The sequence below is a fragment of the Macaca nemestrina genome, chromosome 3 (genome assembly GCF_043159975.1).
Source record: "Macaca nemestrina isolate mMacNem1 chromosome 3, mMacNem.hap1, whole genome shotgun sequence".
In the NCBI taxonomy this organism is placed as follows: domain Eukaryota; kingdom Metazoa; phylum Chordata; class Mammalia; order Primates; family Cercopithecidae; genus Macaca; species Macaca nemestrina.
In genome coordinates, this window is record NC_092127.1 from 118,046,860 (window position 1) to 118,067,450 (window position 20,591).

The window sequence follows — 20,591 nt, forward strand, 5'->3', positions numbered from 1 at the left end:
TTGTCTATCCTCTTGAAATGAAAATGGCCAGACCAGAATTTCATTACTATTAGAAATAACAATTATTTATAAAGCTTTTCATTTAAAAAATATAACCCATTATATTTTATTCTAACACAACCATTCTTGTTTTGCAAATTATCTTTTACATATGAACATCTTTTACATATTCCAATTCTAGAGAACATGCTATTTTTGCATTCCACTATTTTCCTTTCCATGTCTGTAGATGGTCTATAATTATCTGATTCCACAATATATTAAGAAACAATTTTAATATAACCACAGTCCTGTTTTCCTGTAACCAGAACCACCAAGTACAACGGTGTTGGCTGAGCCCTGCACAAGGATAACCAGGCAAGAAGGTGAAACCCATCCCCAACTTTACTTGCCAGACCGTGCACCCTGGCATAAAGCTACAAAGGAGGATCCTTTTTCCAATTTGCACAAGGACATTATTTAGGCTGGCTGCATGTGTGGCTAGTAGGCCCACCTAAGCATAAAGCTACTGATACAAGCCTTGCAACATGTTTAAAGACTAGATAAAACAGAAAGATCACCACATAATTTTGCTTTTACCTTTCAACATTTTGACTGCTACTGTCCTGCAAGTTGCTGTCTTGTCAATTCCAAAGGCATCTGCTTCAATCACTTGGCCAAAGGCACCACGGCCAAGCGGCTTACCTAGAGTCAACAACAATAGCAACAAGAAAACGGACTTGGATTACTATACAACCAAAGTGATATGCAGAGATGTCAACTAGATAGGGTGACCACACATCCCAATTTAACATGGATAGTCCAGTTTACTCCTTTGTCCTGGCTTAATTATTTAATAACTCCCCCTTCACTCTCCAAATGTCCTGCTTTGGATGATTACGTAGGGACCCTACCTCTAAGTGGCTAAATGAATGACTATCCAAATTCAAGAGATGGAATTAATATTTCTAAACCAGAATCCAACATCTGAATACACCACATTTGTCATCGTTCTAATGGAGGAAGAGACGGCCTGGTAAATACAATATCAAATTAATAGCAATTGAAAATGCACCTAGCTTCAGCCGGTCTCTGGGGAATTCCCATTTGCTGGCATCATAAGGCAGTCGTTCACAGTGTTCGTCCAATGGGAGTTCATCAGGATCCATGACGATGGACAAGTAGCCTGTCTTCAGTTCCCCTCCATTGGCCTGGAAAGCATCAATCCTTCCAGTCATATACACACTGTCGTTTGGCTGTTGTTTTGTGTGCTTGTTATTGCTGTTTATTGGAGCCTCTTTCCTGTCTCATTTTCCAACAAAACTCATGGAGTTTGAGAGTGGTCCTATTATAACCCTGCTTCTAGTTTCCCTTGTCCCCCAAAGGAGCTCAGAATTAAGGTTTTAAAGTTTAATTACACTAGACAGTTCAAGCCCTTTTCCTCTCTAGTGGCTTCTATCAATTAAATCCCTGAGATCCAGCCAAAAGAAAGTGGGCAAGAATGTTATTGTATTGAAATAAAATGCGCCCATTGAGCCAATAACAATGGGAAGAAACAACTCAAAGAACCCCAATCAGTTTTCATTAATCATGAAAACCAATGTGCATGGGCAGAAGGGAAATTATTTTGTTACCCGCTTAACGGTCCGTAGAATGATGACAAGAAGTAGCCAGAAGAACATGGCAATCACTGCTGTGCCTACTAGAATAATGATTTCCAAGTTCGTCTTTTCCTGGGCACCTGGAAAGACACAATTAAATTGTATCAACAGTTGGAAACTTATATTTTTGTAAGATGACAAATTTTAGCACTAAAGCAAGATCCCAAGCTTACCAACTTGGAAAAAGCCTAGAGGACAGTAGTCACACACCCCTAACTTGAATGGAGTCTACAGAATTCTTTTTTTTAACTTAATTTTTATTTATTTATTTATTTTTAGAGACAGGGTTTCTTTCTATGCTCCAGGCTAGAGTCCCATGACACAATCATAGCTCCTTGCAGCCTCCAACTCCTAGGCTCAAGCAATTCTCCCACCTCAGCCTCCCAAGTAGCTGGGACCACAGGTGCATACCACCAAGCCCAGCTAATTTTTCTTTTATTTTCTGTAGAGACAGGGTCTCATTACATTGCCCAGGCTAGTCTCGAACTCCTGGCCTCAAGCCATCCCCTGGCCTTGGCCTCCCAAAGTGCAGGGATTACAGGCATAAGCCACCATACCTGGCCTACAGAATTGTTAATGGAAAATGTAAAGCTTGCAAAACACTGCTCATGTAAACTTCCAACAATAAAATTCTAAAGTAATTAAGCATAGAAATAGTAATGCCCTAAAAGTCAAACATAGAAAGTGTTTAGAGGAAGAGCAGTCTTTGATGGAAAGAAAACAGATCATTCTTTACAGAGAAAAAAAAATATTTCTATTTGAGGAAAACAAAAGTCTTCTTTTAAACTGATAGTCAATATATTCATCTGTGCAGAGTTTGCAAAAGGATCATATTAGAAACCAAGTAGGGAAATAAAGTTTTTTGACCTGAGAGCTACTAATGACCACGTATCTACTATGTGGTTATCACTTTAAACATGCCATTCCACTTAATCTCCTCAACAACTCTCAGTTTTCAAATGAAGAAACAGATGATCAATGAGCTTAAGCTACTTGACTGAGGGCACATAGCTAGTCAGTGGTTCAGTCAAGAGATAAAGAGGCCTGTCCAACATGAACTGACCATTACATGCACTACCCCGTCCCTTGTGGCAGAAGCCTGAGTGAGGAGAAAAGGAAGAGTCAAGATGAGCACATCATGCATGGCCTGGTAATGGGAGTTTCAAACCACTCATGAAAGGAAAGAGAAGCGGAAACTAGAGGTCAGCAAGCAAAGCTGCAGATGACCAGGGCTTCAGAGGACAGCTCTGAGTGGAAGAAACAAAATGCAGAAGCAGGCTTTCTACTAAGAGTGATTAGCAAAGAGATGATAAGGAAGCAGTCATCACTTGGGGCCTCCCATCAGAAGAGTGCAAGGAGAATCAAACCGGGCCACAAACTGTGCGGATGGCCCATTACAGCCTCAAGAGAGCAGAAGACAAGTAATAAACTGGTTTGCAAAATAAGTAATACATTGGTTTGCAAAATAAAAGTTAAGTTAACCATTGAGAGACAAGCACAATTATGCTTGGAGTAAATTTTGTTTCTCTGGTGGTCCTAGGGAAGTAATTCTCTATTTATACACACAGATTTAAAAGTCCAGTTGTACATAGAGGATAAAAAGTTCAAAGAGTCTATTTTCTATGTATTTTTATATTAATATTCTCACATAACATTTGGGAAACTAGCAGGAGTATTAAATATCTAGCTCTGCCTTTCTTAGCATTCACTCCAGGTAAGAAGTAACTATAATCTCTGTGCTGGTGTTACCTAGTTAGGCATCTGTAACTAGCTGCGGACCTCCAACAAGAGGTAATGCAGAGCACCGGAGACAATCCAGAAGTCATTCTGTGGATTTGCCCTAAAACATGAATCACTTTGGAAATGACAAAACTGCCAAGGTCTTTGAAGTCTTTATTTGCAAGTGTAGTTTATGAAACACTAATAAGCTTATACATTTGAAAATATGTCAACCTATCTCAATGCAATACTTGGCATCATAGATTTGACAGAGTAAAGGGACCAAAATCTAGACTTTGAGAGACATGTTAGGATGAGTTCATAGAAATCTATCGATCCCTTCTATCACCGTACTTCTTTCTTACACTTGCATACCGTACTTTTACCCACACAACACAGTTTTATTCTTCCCCTGTGGGCTACAAAAAAAGTCATAGGGATGTACTTCTTAAGATAAAATATTCTGCCACAAATTACTTTTCCTAGCTAAGAAAATGACAGATTTCACATCACTCCTGCATACACACATATTGAGATAAAAACCAAAAATTTTCCATTTCAGAAGAGCAATGGTCTATTGTTCAGAAGGGAATCTTAATTATTTCTAGTCCAATTAAAACTCAGAATCCTTGTGACTATCTGGATAGCATTGACTGCCATGATTAGGCAGCAATTCTAAAGTTTTTCCAAATAAATATAAAGGCATCATTTCTATAAGTTAATCAAGCCATTCAAACAAAGACAGAATCAGGGAGAGGAGGCTATTCATCCTGCCTGGTTAAGAATTTTTCCACAATAAGAACTGCAGGAATAGGAAATGTGATGCAAGCAGAATTATAACAATATTAATTATGTTCACTGTTTAAAAGAACACATACTTACTGAGAAAATTTACAAAGTTCAAAGAATATTAAAAATCATCTGTAGTTGCCCTACTTAAAGTGAATGTGTGTCTATAAGATACAATCTAATCTTTTAAAAAACCACAGGATGTATCTATGACTTCCCACTGACCTTCTTTTTTTCTTTTAAGTTCCGGGATACATGTGCAAAATGCTCAGGTTTGTTAAACAGGTAAACATGTGCCATCGTGATTTGCTGTACCTATTAATCCATCGTCTAGGTATTAAGCCCAGCATGCATTAGCTATTTTTCCTGATGCTCTCCTTCTCCCCACCCCACAATAGGCCCCAGTGTGTGTTATTCCCTTCCCTGTGTCTATGTGTTCACATTGTTCAGCTCCCACTTATAAGTGAGAATGTGTGGTGTTTGGTTTTCTGTTCCTGTGTTAGTTTGCTGAGGATAACGGCTTCCAGCTCCATCCATGCAGCTGCAAAGGACATGATCAGATTCCTTTTTACAGCTGCATAGCATTCCATGGTGTATATGTACCACATTTTTTTTTATCCCACTGACCTTCTATTATGAAAAATGCCTCCACTTTTGCACAGCCAAGAACACTGCATGCCTGGCAGGTGTAGAGGCCTTCGTCCTCCTTCCTCACTCTGCGGATAGTGAGGTTCCGGTTCCCATCCTTCAATACAATGCCTAAGAGAGGAAGAAAATGATCATTCTCATTTATGATGATGTGGTCTGTGAAGTTTTTTAGGGAAATTTAGAAACTATAAATGCTGCCCTTCATCTTGTTCCATTGTCTAACTTCATAGAGTCACATGGGATCTACTGCTGACTAATCTCCTATATGGCTTTCATGAAAATTCAGCAAGGCCCCATACTCCAATTCCAAGTGTATGAAATCAGCCAGGCCATGGACACCAATACTGCTTTTTTTCTACATTATATCAAGAAATAACATAGCTTTTTATGTCATATCCCTGGGAAAGTTCTGCAACCCAAGAGTAATAGCCAAGTTCTATTTACCTGAGTCTTCTACAAGGGTCTCATTATCTTTAAACCACATGATCTGTGGAGGGGGATTCCCAGATGCCGTGCATGAGACTTCAATGGTTTCCCCAATACTCGTCGTCTGATTCTCCAGGTTTCCTGTGATCATGGGTGCCACGCGCTCTAGACACACACAAAGAAAATCACAGAACATGGAATTATAACTTTTGAAATGGCTCTAGTATCACCAAACTTTTAAACAGTTTAAATTTAGTAAAAAGAAACTTGTTGATTTATTAGGTTGAACATACACAGAAGTTAATAACGGCACCATTGGTCACTGGGTAAAGTTAAATGAAACAAGTCAGTCAGGACACTGCAAACAGATTAACGGCTTTTAACATTCATATTAGTGATACTAGCTGGTCATCCCATCACAAAAGAAAGGTTCAGGGTCACCTTTATGGATTTTTCCCGTAATCAGGCACAGCCTCCCCAGCTGAAAACTTCCCTCCTGTGAAGGTTCTAGTCAATGACACCCTAGAATCCCTTCAAATTTCTCTTGGAAGTGCCAAATTTTAGTATCATTCAACAAATAATGCCTTACATTTATTTGGCAATTCTTATAAAGTTTGTTTATACAATTTGTGTTCCTCACTATTGATCTTACGTAATGAGCAGAATAGGACTGTTAGTGTTATCTCACAGATGAAATAAATGATGTTCAGTGACATTAAACTACTTGTCCATGTCCCTACAACTAAGTAAACACTTGAACTGTTTACTGAATCTGGTGAGGCTAAAAGACCAGTTCAGTGCTATTTCCACTAAAACACAAGCAAAACAACAATACCCTAAGGGAAGTCATGGATTTAAAGAAAATGAAGCCCATGAGTATTTGTTTAAATGTACAAGAAAACTTTAGATTTATTCTTTCTTCAGATCATCAAAGTGCTGTGGAAATATCTTGTCCCAACCAACTGAACATCAAAAGGAATCATGCTGAAAAAATCCACTTCAACGCTTAGCAAAATGAGATTACCTCAACAGCGTACTACATTGAAGTCTAAGCAAATGTACTGGATTCTAGCCTATTTCTAAGAATAGATTTTAGGAAAACAAGTTAGGAGTCCTTAAGGAAGCAAACCAGCTAACTGTGAGCACATATTTTTCTGGGCAAAGCTAGGCCAGGAGCCTACTTCACATCTCTTTCTCAATTCTTCCATAACCTTGAAGCCAGACCAGCCAACAGAAAATCCATGGTGAACTATGTGGTGTGACTTGAAGGGTCCTGGGGATGACTTGACCCCAAAGTATCTCTTCTTATGACACCTGAGTCTTAAAACTAGCGAACTTTATGCTAGTGTCTGTCAGAAGCTGCCTCTTCAAATACGTCAAGGCCTCTGATGAAGACATTACCCTCAAACCGTGGTATAGATGAATTTACTTGGGCAATTTCCTTTCTAACGGTAAAAAAAAAACAGAGGGCACATATATCCTAGGAATTGAAAGAGACACCAAAAGAGGAGAAAATAGAGAGAAGTGGCGCAAAGAGACGCTCCCCAAATTTGCCTGATTTTCCCACAGACAGAGCCATGGCTGCCCAGTTTTTGCACAAGGCATGAGGTTAGACAAGGGGTAGAGAGTGCCCCTATGGAGGAATTTACAGAGCTATCTGCTCACTGAAGTGATCGTCCCATTGACCTTGGACTATGCTGGACCATGTAGGTTCACCCAGAGGTACAGACAGACCCAGAGGTACAAAGAGAATGTAGCTTTCTTCCCATGGAATCTTCTAGGTCTTAAACTCAGCCCATCATCCCACTCTTCATGAAGCAGGTGCCTTTTTGAGCACTTAGTGTATGCTGCTATGCTGTATGACTAGAGCTACAGCAGGGAGCAAAACAGAGAACAATTCCTATCCTCACGGACACAGAGACCTCACTGTGCTGTGACTTCCCAGTGATTGCCTATGTTCCCCTCCTTTCCCTCATGTTTACCACTGTGAATTTCTGACACTCTCCTAGCTCATAACAGGCATTCCACAAATATGCATCTGTTTAAATAAATAGATGCCCAAGATAAGGCAGAAGTTTCCCTGGTTCAAGCTAATCCCTTGCATATACTAGTGAATTACTCCATCATCAGGTTTTGTTATTTTCTCTTTTCAATACATCATTTCATTATTAGTAGCTTCTTTCTGCCTCAGGGACTTTCAGTGAAGAAGTGCGCACCAGTTTACAACACAATCTCCTAGAGAACAGTAATCTTCGCATAGCACCTGAATTGCACTACATTTAAGGCATTCCAACTGCCCCTACACAATGATCCAGAATTGTCTCCCTACCGAGGACTGTGAGCTGCCTGACCACGCAATGTCTTTTCTTGGTCTTCCTGTCTTGAGCAACGCAGACATAGTCTCCTTGGTCCTGCAAGGATGCATTCTTAAGCTCCATGATCAAAATGTCATTTGTGCTATTAGAGAATATAGTGGCATTCAATTTCCAAAGAGTATCCAAGTTCTTGCAAACAGGTGTGGGCAACTCTCCCACGTGGACTGGCAGAGGCTGTGGGCCAAGCTTGTACCATGTGAGGTTCTCAAATGTAGATTTGTCTGCAGTGCACCACAAAGACACGCTCTCCTGTTCAGTGGGCTGCAAGTCAGGTTGCAAAGTAATTTCAGGACCCCCTAAAATGTAAAGACCATTGTTACTGAATGGTGATTTAACTTGGTACAGCTCACTATCATCTTGCTGCTTTCAGACTACTACAAAGTACCAAAAGAAATGAAGCTCTATCAGTTCCAGGTGATGTACTACAACTTGACAAACAAACTAGACAATTCAGGTTCCAAAATATCTTATTTGGCTAAAACATATTACTTGAAAATGTAAATGAATTCCTCAGATATTTACCACATCTCCACTGTGAACTCTACGCAATGTTTAATATTTTAAAAATCCAAAGCAAAATCTCTAATCCTAACAGAATTTTTAAAATTAGGTCTTCATTAACACTAACACTCAATGATATGACAGCTACATTTATGCCAATGAATTAGCCCTGACTATAATATTCCATTCAGCACAATCAGCTAAAGCTTATCCATCAAACTAAGATGCACAGGCAGAATCAGCAGCATTGGGAGGGCACTGCTCCGATGTCATTCTGATTGCCTCCAGAAAGCCCACCCTTATCAACTGCTCCACAGCAAGCCCACCAATATGTACTGAAGCTCAATAAGCCATGCACTGTGCTAGACTCTGAAGACTGAGATGTAAATAATGACACAGAGCTTGTGGTTTAAAGCATCTGTGAAACCATTCTCTCTGCGGTGAAGTTAGAAGCACTGACTTAAGCCCAGGAGATACCTGAGGAGTTTTAATTTATGAATGAAAGCATCAATGATCAATCCAAATCCTCTTTCCTCAATGCCATGCCACTCACATGAATGGCAAAAACAACAGGAATTACACAGCTTAGTACCCACTGTGTGAGTGATCCAACCCAACCCTCCAGAGAAGAGTACTTACTGGTAACATGGAAGGAGATCACCCTCTCTCCTCTCCCGACTTTGTTGACCGCTTCACATTTGTACAAAGCTGACACATTTGCCGCTTGGATAACAAGGGTACTTACAGTCTGTAGGGGGAAAAACAAATCTCAGGCCATAAACAGTGCAGCTTGTTTGTGCACAAGTACTCAGTCCAGCAGTCTCCACAATCACTCCAACCTGCCTATGCCATTCCCACTTCCGCAGTGATTGGACACTTTTGAATTTATGCAATTACAGGTTGAGTATCCCTTATTCAAAATGCTTGGGACCAAAAGTGTTTTGGATTTTGGATTTTTCTTGATTTTGGAATATTTGCATTGTATACTTAACAGTTGAGCATCTCTAATCTGAAAATCCAAAATCCAAAATCCAAACAAGCATTTCCTTTGAGCATCAGGTCGGCACTCAAAAGGTTCAGAATTTGAAGCATTTTGGATTTGGGGTTTTCAGGTTTGGGATACTTACTCAATTTGTATAATTATGCTGCTGTGCAGCTTACACATTATATAAAAAGGGCTTTGGAAACCATGAAACTATTGATGTGTTTTAATATATGATACACATTTTTTCATTCTCATGCTTATAAAATTAGAATCACCCTACGCAGATGCATAGATTTAATGTCATAGACTTTTTATTTTTCTCTAATAAGCTATTAATAAGTTAATGGTATGGCTAAAAGTCTATGGTATTTTCAAAGTGACTTAATATGCTATTATTTTATCACCTAGATTATTTGATTATTAATCTCCAATATACTTCACATATTATTGTAGCATCCTTCCGTTAAAGAGAGATTTTCAAATTTTAAAACTTCAAACTCACTTTGTTTTTTCCTTCAATTAGAGCAAATTGATTTTTATTGACTTCAATTTTATTTCCTCCCTGGAAGTCCTCCACACTTCTCCATTCTTCACAAGGGTATGGGTTTGTCACTGAGACAGCTTGGCTATAAGAAAGAGATAACAGAGCATATTATGATTTAATTTTTCTTTAATTCTAGTCAAGAGTAAGGAAAAGATTCAGACTTTGGTTATTCTGTTCTTAGAAATAACTTCCAATGCAGCCTACCACGGTACAAGACTTGGCGCCAATTAAAAATAGGCATTGACTACGAAGGAAAAGGCTCTAGGTAGATTCATTCAGGATACGGGAGGGAAGCAGCTATTCTGGGAACAAACCTTCATTCATAAATTGGATCGACAAGACAATTCAAGTTAATTTAGTTCAAAGGAAGGCAAGGAAACTTAGAAACCACTGGGCTCCTTAAAGAAATTTCTCTGGGACCATAGTCTCTGTGAAGGAAATGATCAGCAGCTGAGGAAGAAGCTCGTAGTGGCCATTTCAAAAACAACAACAGGAAGTGGACTGCTTAGGGTGGTAGTGGGTTGGCTGCTGCTGTTGTGTTTTTCCCTAAGGATGTCTGGACATGTGTCAGAGCATGATAAGCTGGGCCTGAGACCCTGAGGACTGGGGCTGGGTCTATCACTGCCTCTCATCTATCAGCATTTCCTCTGAGAGATGGATCTTCACACAGACAAGAAGGAGCGATGTGATATTCACCAGTTGATTGGTATTGGGAAAAAAACCAAAGACTGGCAATTAGCAAACTGAGCAAATAGCCTGTGTCTGGAGAAGTGTACCTCAGGGATAACCTAACAAGGCTGAGCTTAGCTTATCCCAAAGTAGGATACTCCAAGCAAAGACATCCCTTAAAATGTAAGACACAGAGAAAGATGGATGGAGATTCAGGCTACCTCTTGAGAGAAAACTTTCTTCGGTTTAGGCTTCTCCATTTAGGATGGAGTCATATCATAGTTCAGCTGTAAGAAATGCAAGACGGCAGGAAAGCAAAGAGCGTGTGGCCTTACTCACCTGGGCTCGTTGGGGCACTCTTCCTCCAACTGCCAATACCAGTGGATGTGATGCGGGGGAGGAATAGCGTAGACCGTACACGTCAGCGTTTGAGTGGTGCCGTACTGGTAGGAATCCACAGGAGAAATCAGAGATTTCTCACCAATCTGGGGTGGGACTGAAGATAGGAAAAACGACCTTTGAATTGTCAATCAGCTTTGAAGAATGGGAAATAGAGGATTTCAGCAACTAAAGCTGACTTTCTTTAAGCATATGATTTTGCTTCCACTTCCTTTTTTGAAGAACACTTAGATGTGGAAACAAGAGACCTGAGTTCTAGTGATACTCATAAAAATAACAACTAGCCAGGCATGGGGGCTCATGCCTGTAATCTCAGTATTTTGGGAGGCCAAGGTAGGTGGATCACTTAATCCCAGGAGATCAAGACCAGCCTGGGCCACATGGTGAGACCCCACCTCTACCAAAAAAAAAAAAAGAAATTGAATAAAATAACAAAATAAAATAAAAATGGCAATAAGCTAATAAACTAACGAGCTGAATGACTTTATGCAAGTGTTGGAATCCTGTGCCTCTCATCTGCATTACAGAGATAGTTCTCTCTGTCCTCTCAAGTTCACGAGATCAGGGGAAGGCTACAGAAAATAGCTGAAATAGCACAGTAAATACATTTATTATGTGCCAAGCATTGTTTGAAGTGCTTTGCATGAATTCATTCACTTAATCCTCACAACCACTATTACTATCCTCAGCTTTATACACGAGAAAAAATGAAATACAGAAAAAAATGACTTGCCCAAGGTCACTCCGTTAACAAACGGCAAAACCTGGAACAAACCTAGACACTCTGACTTCTGAACCCAAACACGTAAACCACCTCATGTTAAAGGAAGGCATAAATCTTTAGAGAATGCATTACTGCCACCACCATCTGAGTCTTTCATTCCCTCTCCCTCTTCCTCCCTCCCTCCCTCTCCACTCCCTTTCCCTCTTCCCCTTTCTTCCTTCTCCCTTCTCTCACTTCCTTCTTTCTTCTCTCCCTTTTTCCTTTCTTTCTTTTTTGACTCCAAAGTCAAAACTATTTCGTTACTACTGTCAACTTAAAGCCTCAGGTTATGCTTTCAAGACTTGACTTCTTTTTTATGTTTATTTCACATAGCAGAGTATATGCTAAAGTGAATAGAAGATTTAGTGGCTTCATGAACTGATGAAATGGGCTATTTGCTGTCCATGTTTTGTTTTTATTTCCCGTTCATTTTCTCCTCCCATCCTACTTATACACTTTCCAGTTTCTCCTCTCCCCAGTCCCCTACACCTATGCTGCTTCTGAACAACCTCTGTGGAACCTGTTATCTTGTCTTTTTTTTTTTTTGAGACGGAGTTTTGCTCTTGTCGCCCAGGCTGGAGTACAATCTCGGCTCACTGCAACCTCCACCTCCTGGGTTCAAGTGATTCTCCTGCCTCAGCCTCCCAAGTAGCTGGGATTACAGGCGCCCACCATCATGCCTGGCTAATTTTTGCATTTTTAGTAGAGACGGGATTTCATCATGTTGGCCAGGCTGATCTCGAACTTCTGACCTCAGGTGATCCATCCGCCTCGGCCTCCCAAAGTGCTGGGATTACGAATGCGAACCACCATGCCCAACCTATCTTTAAAATATTCCCTGAAAAAAAAAATAACGCCAAGTTCAGCAGCCTACAGAAGAGTATTAGGACACATAGGGAAGCACCTTAATGCCATGGGAAAATATCCTGAAGTTTTAATATGCCATACCAGAAGGGGGAACAAAGAATTACAACAGAGAAGCATTTCTCAAACTGTTTGGAGTGAGAGATTAATGAATTTGCTCAGGGGAAAAACGATGCTCCAGTCAAATAGGTTTGTTAAACCTTGAATACTCTATGTCTCTCCCCCTAGAGAATACCAATATACATTAGTATATAAAAGGTTCTGAGAAGTCCCTGTAATAAAGAAACCTGTTACACATCTACACATCACCTTAGCACCTCTCACACTCACTTGACCATGGCACCCTTCTCACCATTCCATTCCAAACACTTATTTGTACCTTTCAGTTTCAGAAAACAAAGTTCAAATCATCTTTAAATCAAAAACGTACTATTTTGCCTTTACAGACTCAAAATCAGACCCTGAACTCCAGTCAAAAAGGAAAAAAAAAGCCCCCAACCAAGCCAACAATGCCAACTTCAAAAGCCTTCAGAGTTGGAATCTGCCTGTACCTCACTGATACATCAACTATAATATCAAACTAGAAGCTTTGCACAAAATCTAAGGAGAAGGGTCTTACACATCTGTGTGCCAGGTGGGCAATTCCATGAGAGGGGAACATTGTAGTATAACTTAACTTGACAACTGTCCCTGTGGGCATTATTTTTTCACAACATTTAAACTATCGAGGGTATCACTACTTTAATCTTGCATTTGACCACCACAAAGCTCATTTACATGGCCTCTTAAACAAACATGGCCAGAGCACACAGTCCTACATTTCACTTCAGCTTCACCACCCCAGATGACTTTTGTACATAGGCCCGGCCATGATGTGAGTGAAGCAGCTGGAGGCAGAGGAATGGTGGCCTGGCTGATTAGGAAGACAATGTATCATCATAAATCTTGGGCAGAGAGGAAAATTGAATGGACTCACCATACACAACCAGAGAGACCACGTGACTCTGCTTCTCCTTTGAAATGGGATTGGTAAGGATGACAGTGTAATTTCCTGTGTCTCTTTCACTCACTTCCATGATCGTCAGTACATGCCCCACTTTAACTGTGTGATTGGACTCAAGGGGTATTCCATTTTTATACCTATGAAAAAGAATTCTCAGGAATTAGTACAGTCGAAGGATTTGCTCTCACATGAAATGATGCTTTGTGTTTATTTCTAGTAGTTACCATTTTATTTCTGGGGGCGGGTAACCAAGGTACTTCACAGGGATTCTGACACGCTCCCCCACCGTGGCTTCCACCAGAGATTCCATGCCACTTCCAAAAGCAACAAAAGGTTTTTCTGCAAGAAATTTTTTTTTAAATGTCAGCTTATTGTAAATGGTCGTTTGGTTTAGTTTTTCATTTCAAGTGAAACATCAAAAACATTGAGGGTCTGAGTAGCTGCAGTTCCAAGATTCCATGTACTACCTTTTAGTGGGTCACATTTCAGCTTCTCCCACACCTCCCGTGTTTCTCCCACACCTCCTGTGCTTGCATTTGCTTTTCTCTCCCCACTAGTGCACTCCCATAAGCCTAGTGATTGCTCAAGTCTCAACTCAAACACTTGCTCCTCTGTGCAGCTTTCTCTAAGTCCCCCAGAGATGCTTGGGTGCTCCTTCTCCTCTGCTCCCAAGACACACTCCACACACCTCTTCCACCATGTGTTAATAGGCCCGAGGACTCAGTCTTCAGACGTCCTCTTTATTTACACCTTCCTCTAGCCTCAAGTTTAAAGTATCATTCACATACCTCCTAAATATGTGCCTTCTGCCCTGACTCCTCTGGGTTCCAGGTTGATATATTAAACATTTCCACTGGGATGTTTCATAGGCATCTCCAGAGAAACATATCTAACACTGTTTCCCTAAATTTCACTGCCTCCTCGATCTTTGCCATCTCAGTAAATACCACCACCATTTACTCAGTTGCTCATGCTAACACTTGGGTCATCTTCCACTCTTTTTCCCTTATACTCCACAACCAGTGAATTGATCAGCAGACCCTGTTGACTCTACCTTTGAAATATATCCAGAAGCAGATCACTTCTCACTATCTCTACCTCAACTACCCTTGTCCAAGCCACTCCTCAACTCTCACCTGGATAAACGTAATTAGCCTCCCAACTAACCTCCTTGTTTCTGCCCCTATTTCCCTGAAGTATCCTGGAGAACAAGAGTACTTCTATCAAAACATAAGCCAGAGCACGTCTCTCTCTGTGTATTTTGGCAAGTGCATCTTGGCAAGTGAAATAATTTAAATAAATTTAGGACACTTAGTGATTTCTATTTTGTTCATTCAGAAGAAACTTTCAAGTTCTTGCTAGGGATGCCACATGACCTAGAGGTCAAGAGCATAGCTTTGTAGTCAGGAACTTGAGTTCCAATCTCAACTACTAAGATGAGATGAGCTAATAAAGTAAGGGCTCACTTTATATATCATACTTGTTGTAGTTGTTGCCACTTTTATGATTACAACTCTAATAAATAGTATTATCTAAGGTATTTTTACAATTCCACTTTATTGATGCATTCTCATGATATAAAATCCAAAATCCTTTCCAAGGCTTATAAGTAGGATGCCACACAAATTACCATGTAAACTCAGACATTTATGTAAATGAAAGAGAATTAACAAAAAATTAAGGTGATTTACTCAAAGCCAGTTCAATTTAATTCCAGTTCAATTACAGTTGACCCTTAAACAACAAAAATTTGAACTACATGAGTCCACTTATAAGCAGATTTTCTTCTACCTCTGTCACCCCTGAGACAGCAAAACCACTCCCTTCTCTTCCCACTTTTCCTCAGCCTTCTCAATGTGAAGACAAGGATGGAGACCTTTATGATGATCCACTTACACTTAATGAGCAGTAAATATATTTTCTCTTCCTTATGATCTTCTTAATAACATTTTCTTTTCTCTAGCTTTATTATAAGAATACGGTATATAATACATATAACATATGAAATATGTGTTAATTGACTGTTTATGTAGCAATAAGGCTTCCAGTCAACAGTAGGTCATTATTTACATTTGGTGGAAGTCAAAAGTTATACCTTGAATTTTTTTTTTTTTTTTTTTTTTTTTTGAGAAGGCGTTTTGCTCTTGTTGCCCAGGCTGGGGTGCAATGGCACAATCTCGGCTCACTGCAACCTCCGCCTCCTGGGTTCAAGCAATTCTTCTGCCTCAGCCTCCTGAGTAGCTGGGATTACAAGCTCCCACCACCACGCCAGACTAATTTTTTGGATTTTTAGTAGAGATGGGGTTTCACCATTTTGACCAGGCGGTTTTGAACTCCTGACCTCAGGTGATCCACCCACCTCCACCTCCCAGGGTTCTGGGATTACAGGCGTGAGCCACCACGCCAGGCCTATACATGGATTTTTGACTGCAGAGGGAGGGTCAGTTCCCCTAACCCCTGAATTGTTCACAGGTCCAACTATATATTGCTAAATGTTTCCCCAGTTTGCAAAGCTCATGCTTATTCAGGTAGGCCTCTCAGCCTTATAATAAAACAAAAATTTAAAAACTACCCTAGCTAATACTATTTATCATAGTAATAATCCTAATAGCAGCAACAACTATAATAAGTAATACTAAGTGAGCTCTTAGTATATATCAGCACATCTCATCTTTAAAGTTGAAGTTTGAACTCAAGTTCCTGACTACAAAGCTACGCTCTTGACCTCTAGGTCATGTGGCCTCCCTAACAAGAAGAACTAGGAAGTATCTTCTGAATGAACAAACTAGGAATCACTAAGTGACCTAAATTTATTTAAACTATCTCACTTGTCAAGGCACAGAATAATTTCCAAGGAGACCATAACTTACCATGGACCCTGACAAATGTGCTGTTCTTCTTGGTCATCAGCCCACTGGACGCTGCACAGGTGTACAATCCTTGGTCACTCCGGGTTACACCATCTATAGTTAAGGTGCTCAAAAATTTCTTCATCTCACTCCCAGACTGGGTTTTTAGATCTCGGTTTACAAGTTTCTTATGCTGATGCTGAAAAAAGAGTTGACTGAACTTCCAAAGCACAGCATATAACATTACCCAATAACTTCTAATAACACAGAGAATTAAATCTTGGCCTTTGGTAAACATTATTTAATGCTAATAACAGGGACACCAGAACTTTTAACCTCATGCAGCCAATGATGTATTTGGTTTCAGGAGAAATAAATGGAACCAACTGAATTAGGATTTTTAAAACCTCACATGGCGAAAATGAGATGGATATAAACTGCAGAAACACAAGTAAATGTGACCACTGTTTAAGGAGCAGAGTATCTCGTGCCACCTCTTAAAGAGAAATTCCCTTAAAAGGAATGTAGATCAAAAACTTTGGAGAAAAGAGAAATGACATAATGTGGAAAGATGTAATCACCTAGAGAAAACTAATATTCATAGACTGGCTGTTGCAGAACAGGACAAAATTCCTGGTATTTCACCTTTTTGTGGGTGCTATCTGTTCTGCAATTCCCTTAACTTGTGTATGTGTGTGTGTGTGTGTGTGTGTGTGTGTGTGTGTGTGTGTGTGTGTGTGTTCTAAGACTTTTAAATTTTATCTGGCCAAAGAGGCCCCTATCTCTCAAGCAAACTTCATTGGGTCTCATTATCTAAGTATTTGGAGGTCTGGCTTTGAATCATTAGTGTTACCTTCGAAGAAGGGTATTCCCAGTTGAAGTCAATCCCCACATTTAGTTCAGTTCTTGCTGTACAATTTAAGACAAGCTTCTCTCCAACAGATAGTTCAACTCCATGAGACGGACTCAGAACCACATCATAAATCCTATACCCTAGAGCAAGTAAATTGAAAAAACAGAACATGAGAGAGAAAATAAGCCTATAACTTTGCACAAATTTATTTTTTAAAGTAATGCAACTTTAAAACACACCACATTGTTTTTCCCTGCAGGCCTCACCAATACTTGGTAGCTCCCAGAAAAATGGCCAACGGAGATTTACAAAGCACTACCTTCACAGATCTCAAAGATGTTGTAACCCAGTGGATAGAAAAGTAGCAAACTTTCAGTGGTCAGTAGCCCTAGGCCAGTAGGGCCAGCTTTAGCAAACTGCTGAAGTTTCCATAAAATAGGTATAATTGAAATAATTGATAGCAAGCAATGCTCTGAACATTGAGCATAAATGAGCTCCAGTAATACCATTCATTTTCATCCTTTTTTAAAAAAAAATTTCTTTTTCATCCTTGATCTTGGCAAGAAAAGAGACAACCTCAATTGCACATGGGTTTATTTGGTAGAGAAGAGCAGATGAATTGCCCAACACCATATCCTGAGTTCCTATACTTTTCAATATCCTTCTTCACTGTACATCGTTATCTCCAAGATCTTAATACAAGGAGTTACTCTCTACTATCTGTTATTAATGATATGGAAAGGAACTTTCCTCTTACCTACAACCACAACTATGTACATAATAGACTGGTAACTTTCATCATTAATTTTTGCTTCACAGAAGACCATGCCAGCATAGCTGATCATATAGCTGGGAATAGTAAAGCCCTTCTTGCTGTCCCAGGAAATTCTGTTACCATCAGGAACAAATCTCTTTTCTGGGTACCTCTGGGTAATAAAAAGAAATACCAAATATTTAATCCAGTACCAAAAATGAGAGCCATGTACAATGATCACTGAAGAATTCATCTTATTTTTAAGAATACTAATTAGTTTTATTCAGTGTATTTCGCCCTTCGTAAAGGATCCTGAAAACTCATTGTGAATATTATAAACAGGCTACCCGTCTTACTATTCGCTTAAAAATATAAAAACTTAAGAGACGATTGGAGGAGATGCAACTTACTGCACAAAGTGACACGTTGAGATTTGAAATGGACCCGAGACATGGAATCACCACAGTTTTGTTTTTGTTCTCAGTAATGTACACGACTCCATGTTGGTCACTAACAGAAGCAATAAATGGAGATCTGTAATCTAGAAGAAAATTTAGTTTTATTAATGAGTTAATGGTATTTACTAGAAAAGTTGGTCATTTTTCAGGTTCCTAAACTCTAACCAGACAAGTGAATGACTGGAAGTGACACCTCACACAAGCAAAGGCATCCATAGCTTATTCTACTGATAGACATCTGGCTCCAAGACATCTGGCTCCACACTTGGATGGGGGTGTATGTGTGTGTGTGTGCGCACACATGCACGTGTATGTATTTGTGTGTATAAAAATTTTGAAAAAAACTCCCAGTTGAGATTGACTCCTTTCACAAGGTTTATTGACAAGTAGAATATATTTTTATAGATTTTACATTTTAAAAGATTAATCATTATATTTTTTCAAAAAGAAGGATAATATTTACTTTAAAATTTAAAGTTAAATCTATACACTTTACCAACAAGTTTTACTGATGTTTAAAATACTCACGTGCTTTCTCTTTAGGTAAATAATGTAAATTCCATGAAAATCAATGAATGGATCCCAAAGGATCTTTAGATTAACAGGAAACAACTAACATTTTTGAATTTGGTTATTCAAGAGGACCTTTTATGGGAGCATTTTAAGATTCTGAAGACTAGGGATATGATTCTTTCTAAAATCATGTTTAATTGTTTTTGCATTTAGTTTAACATTTAGCAGTCATTGATATCTTCAGTGACAAACATTTGAAAAGCTACTGTTCCAAAGACTGAGAAGAAAACTGAAGAGATTCTGACTGGATTCAGTGGCTCACGCCTGTAATCCCAGCACTTTGGGAGGCTGAGGCGGGCGGATCACTTGAGATCAGGAGTTTGAGACCAGCCTGGCCAGCATGGCAAAACCCCATCTCTACTAAAAATACAAAAAACTAGCAGGGCATGGTGTCATGCGCCTGTAGTCCCAGCTATTTTGGAGTCTGAGGCAGGAGATTCGTTTGAACCTGGGGGGCAAAAGTTGCAGTGAGCTGAGATAGCACCACTGCACTTCAGCCTGGGCAACAAGAGCAAAATCCATCTCAAAAAAAAAAAAGAAGATTTCACAGCCATTCATTACTCATACAATGTTAATATGCTGTTGGAAACTTAGTCCATTCCCCAGAGATAGAGATGATGTGGTGTGGAGTCATGCTTGAAATCTCAGAGAGATAATATTTCACATTGCTATGCCCAACACATCTGATCAAGCATTTTCAGAGCGCTTCATAATAGTCAGTCAAAGTGAAGAAAGAGTTAATTAAACCACAGGGGACAAAGGCAACTAATTCCCTGCAACAGCAGAAGTTTGATTTCCTTCCCAGCTGGAAAGCACAGAAAAGCAGCCAATCTAGCCCACCACATGCCATAGTCATTATCTTATGAGGCCAGGGCTCACTTCCTGGCTCCATCCATTGCTGAAGAGAATAGGGTCAGAAGATTAGGGAAGTAAGGTGGGGACCAGAGGGGACATTAAACACCTATCCATAGAGAATACTTCAGTGTTTGCTTTCCCATTGTTTAACTTCGTGGCCAAAATCTTGGACAGCCCAACTCCTAGAACTTTAGGCTTAGACAGGAAGCAGAATTTAATGGTATACCCAAAGACAGGCAGTATACCAATAAACAGTGCTAGGGATTGCCACTTCTTAATGTTGCCTACCTTTCGTCCACATGTTAGGAAATATTACATAACTTGCTTACAGAGCAAGCCTTTGGAAGCTAAATTAACCCTTTGACGTAAGACTAAACCTGTTAAGTAAATCAGTTCTATTTCGGTATCTCAAAAAAAGGAAATAAACAAAAGAAACCCAAACAACCACTCAGCCTCTCAAAATAAAATATTTACTGAAACTCATGAAATGAATTTTCACATGTCTCCAAGTTTCCTGACTTAGGAAGAAGTAAATAATGAGATATTATGGGGGAGGTTCAGCTTGTAGTATTTCTAGACAGGCTGAAAGCAGGAAATCCTTGCAATCTTCTGACCGAGCTGCATCTCTCAAGACTGCCAGGTCAAAAGGAGCCAGAAATTCTCCAAGATGTGAGACTTGTCTCTTTCAAATCCTGTGGAGGGAAGGAGGAGGGCACAGAATTCTATCTTGGACAATGCTTACTCTGGGCAAAGATATTTCTCAAACATCGTGAATCCAGTGGCACAGTTTATTTTCATATGGTATCCACTTTTTCATTGCACTGACCATATTACACTACTGAAATGTAAGCAGAGATATGCAAGTGTGTTTCCCAAAGCTGATGAAATTCTTGCCTTGTAAAAGCTTTTTTCTGAGAAAAAAGC

The 20,591-nt window shown here is 39.7% G+C and overlaps 1 protein-coding gene across 1 annotated transcript in view; it reads right to left on the minus strand.

The window, feature by feature from the left end:
* LOC105463529 (kinase insert domain receptor) overlaps positions 1–20,591 on the minus strand; it is a 47,810-nt gene that overhangs the window by 19,259 nt on the left and 7,960 nt on the right. Inside the window, exons 4-18 of the mRNA XM_011710677.3 lie at positions 18,192–18,322; positions 17,785–17,953; positions 17,028–17,167; positions 16,196–16,373; positions 13,550–13,664; positions 13,299–13,462; positions 10,636–10,792; positions 9,586–9,709; positions 8,738–8,846; positions 7,552–7,893; positions 5,241–5,387; positions 4,776–4,907; positions 1,614–1,720; positions 1,055–1,190; positions 580–684 (exon numbers count right to left, since the gene is read on the minus strand). Of these exons, the coding sequence (XP_011708979.2) occupies positions 580–684; positions 1,055–1,190; positions 1,614–1,720; positions 4,776–4,907; positions 5,241–5,387; positions 7,552–7,893; positions 8,738–8,846; positions 9,586–9,709; positions 10,636–10,792; positions 13,299–13,462; positions 13,550–13,664; positions 16,196–16,373; positions 17,028–17,167; positions 17,785–17,953; positions 18,192–18,322 (2,256 nt within the window). The remainder of the gene's footprint in view (positions 1–579; positions 685–1,054; positions 1,191–1,613; positions 1,721–4,775; positions 4,908–5,240; positions 5,388–7,551; positions 7,894–8,737; positions 8,847–9,585; positions 9,710–10,635; positions 10,793–13,298; positions 13,463–13,549; positions 13,665–16,195; positions 16,374–17,027; positions 17,168–17,784; positions 17,954–18,191; positions 18,323–20,591) is intronic.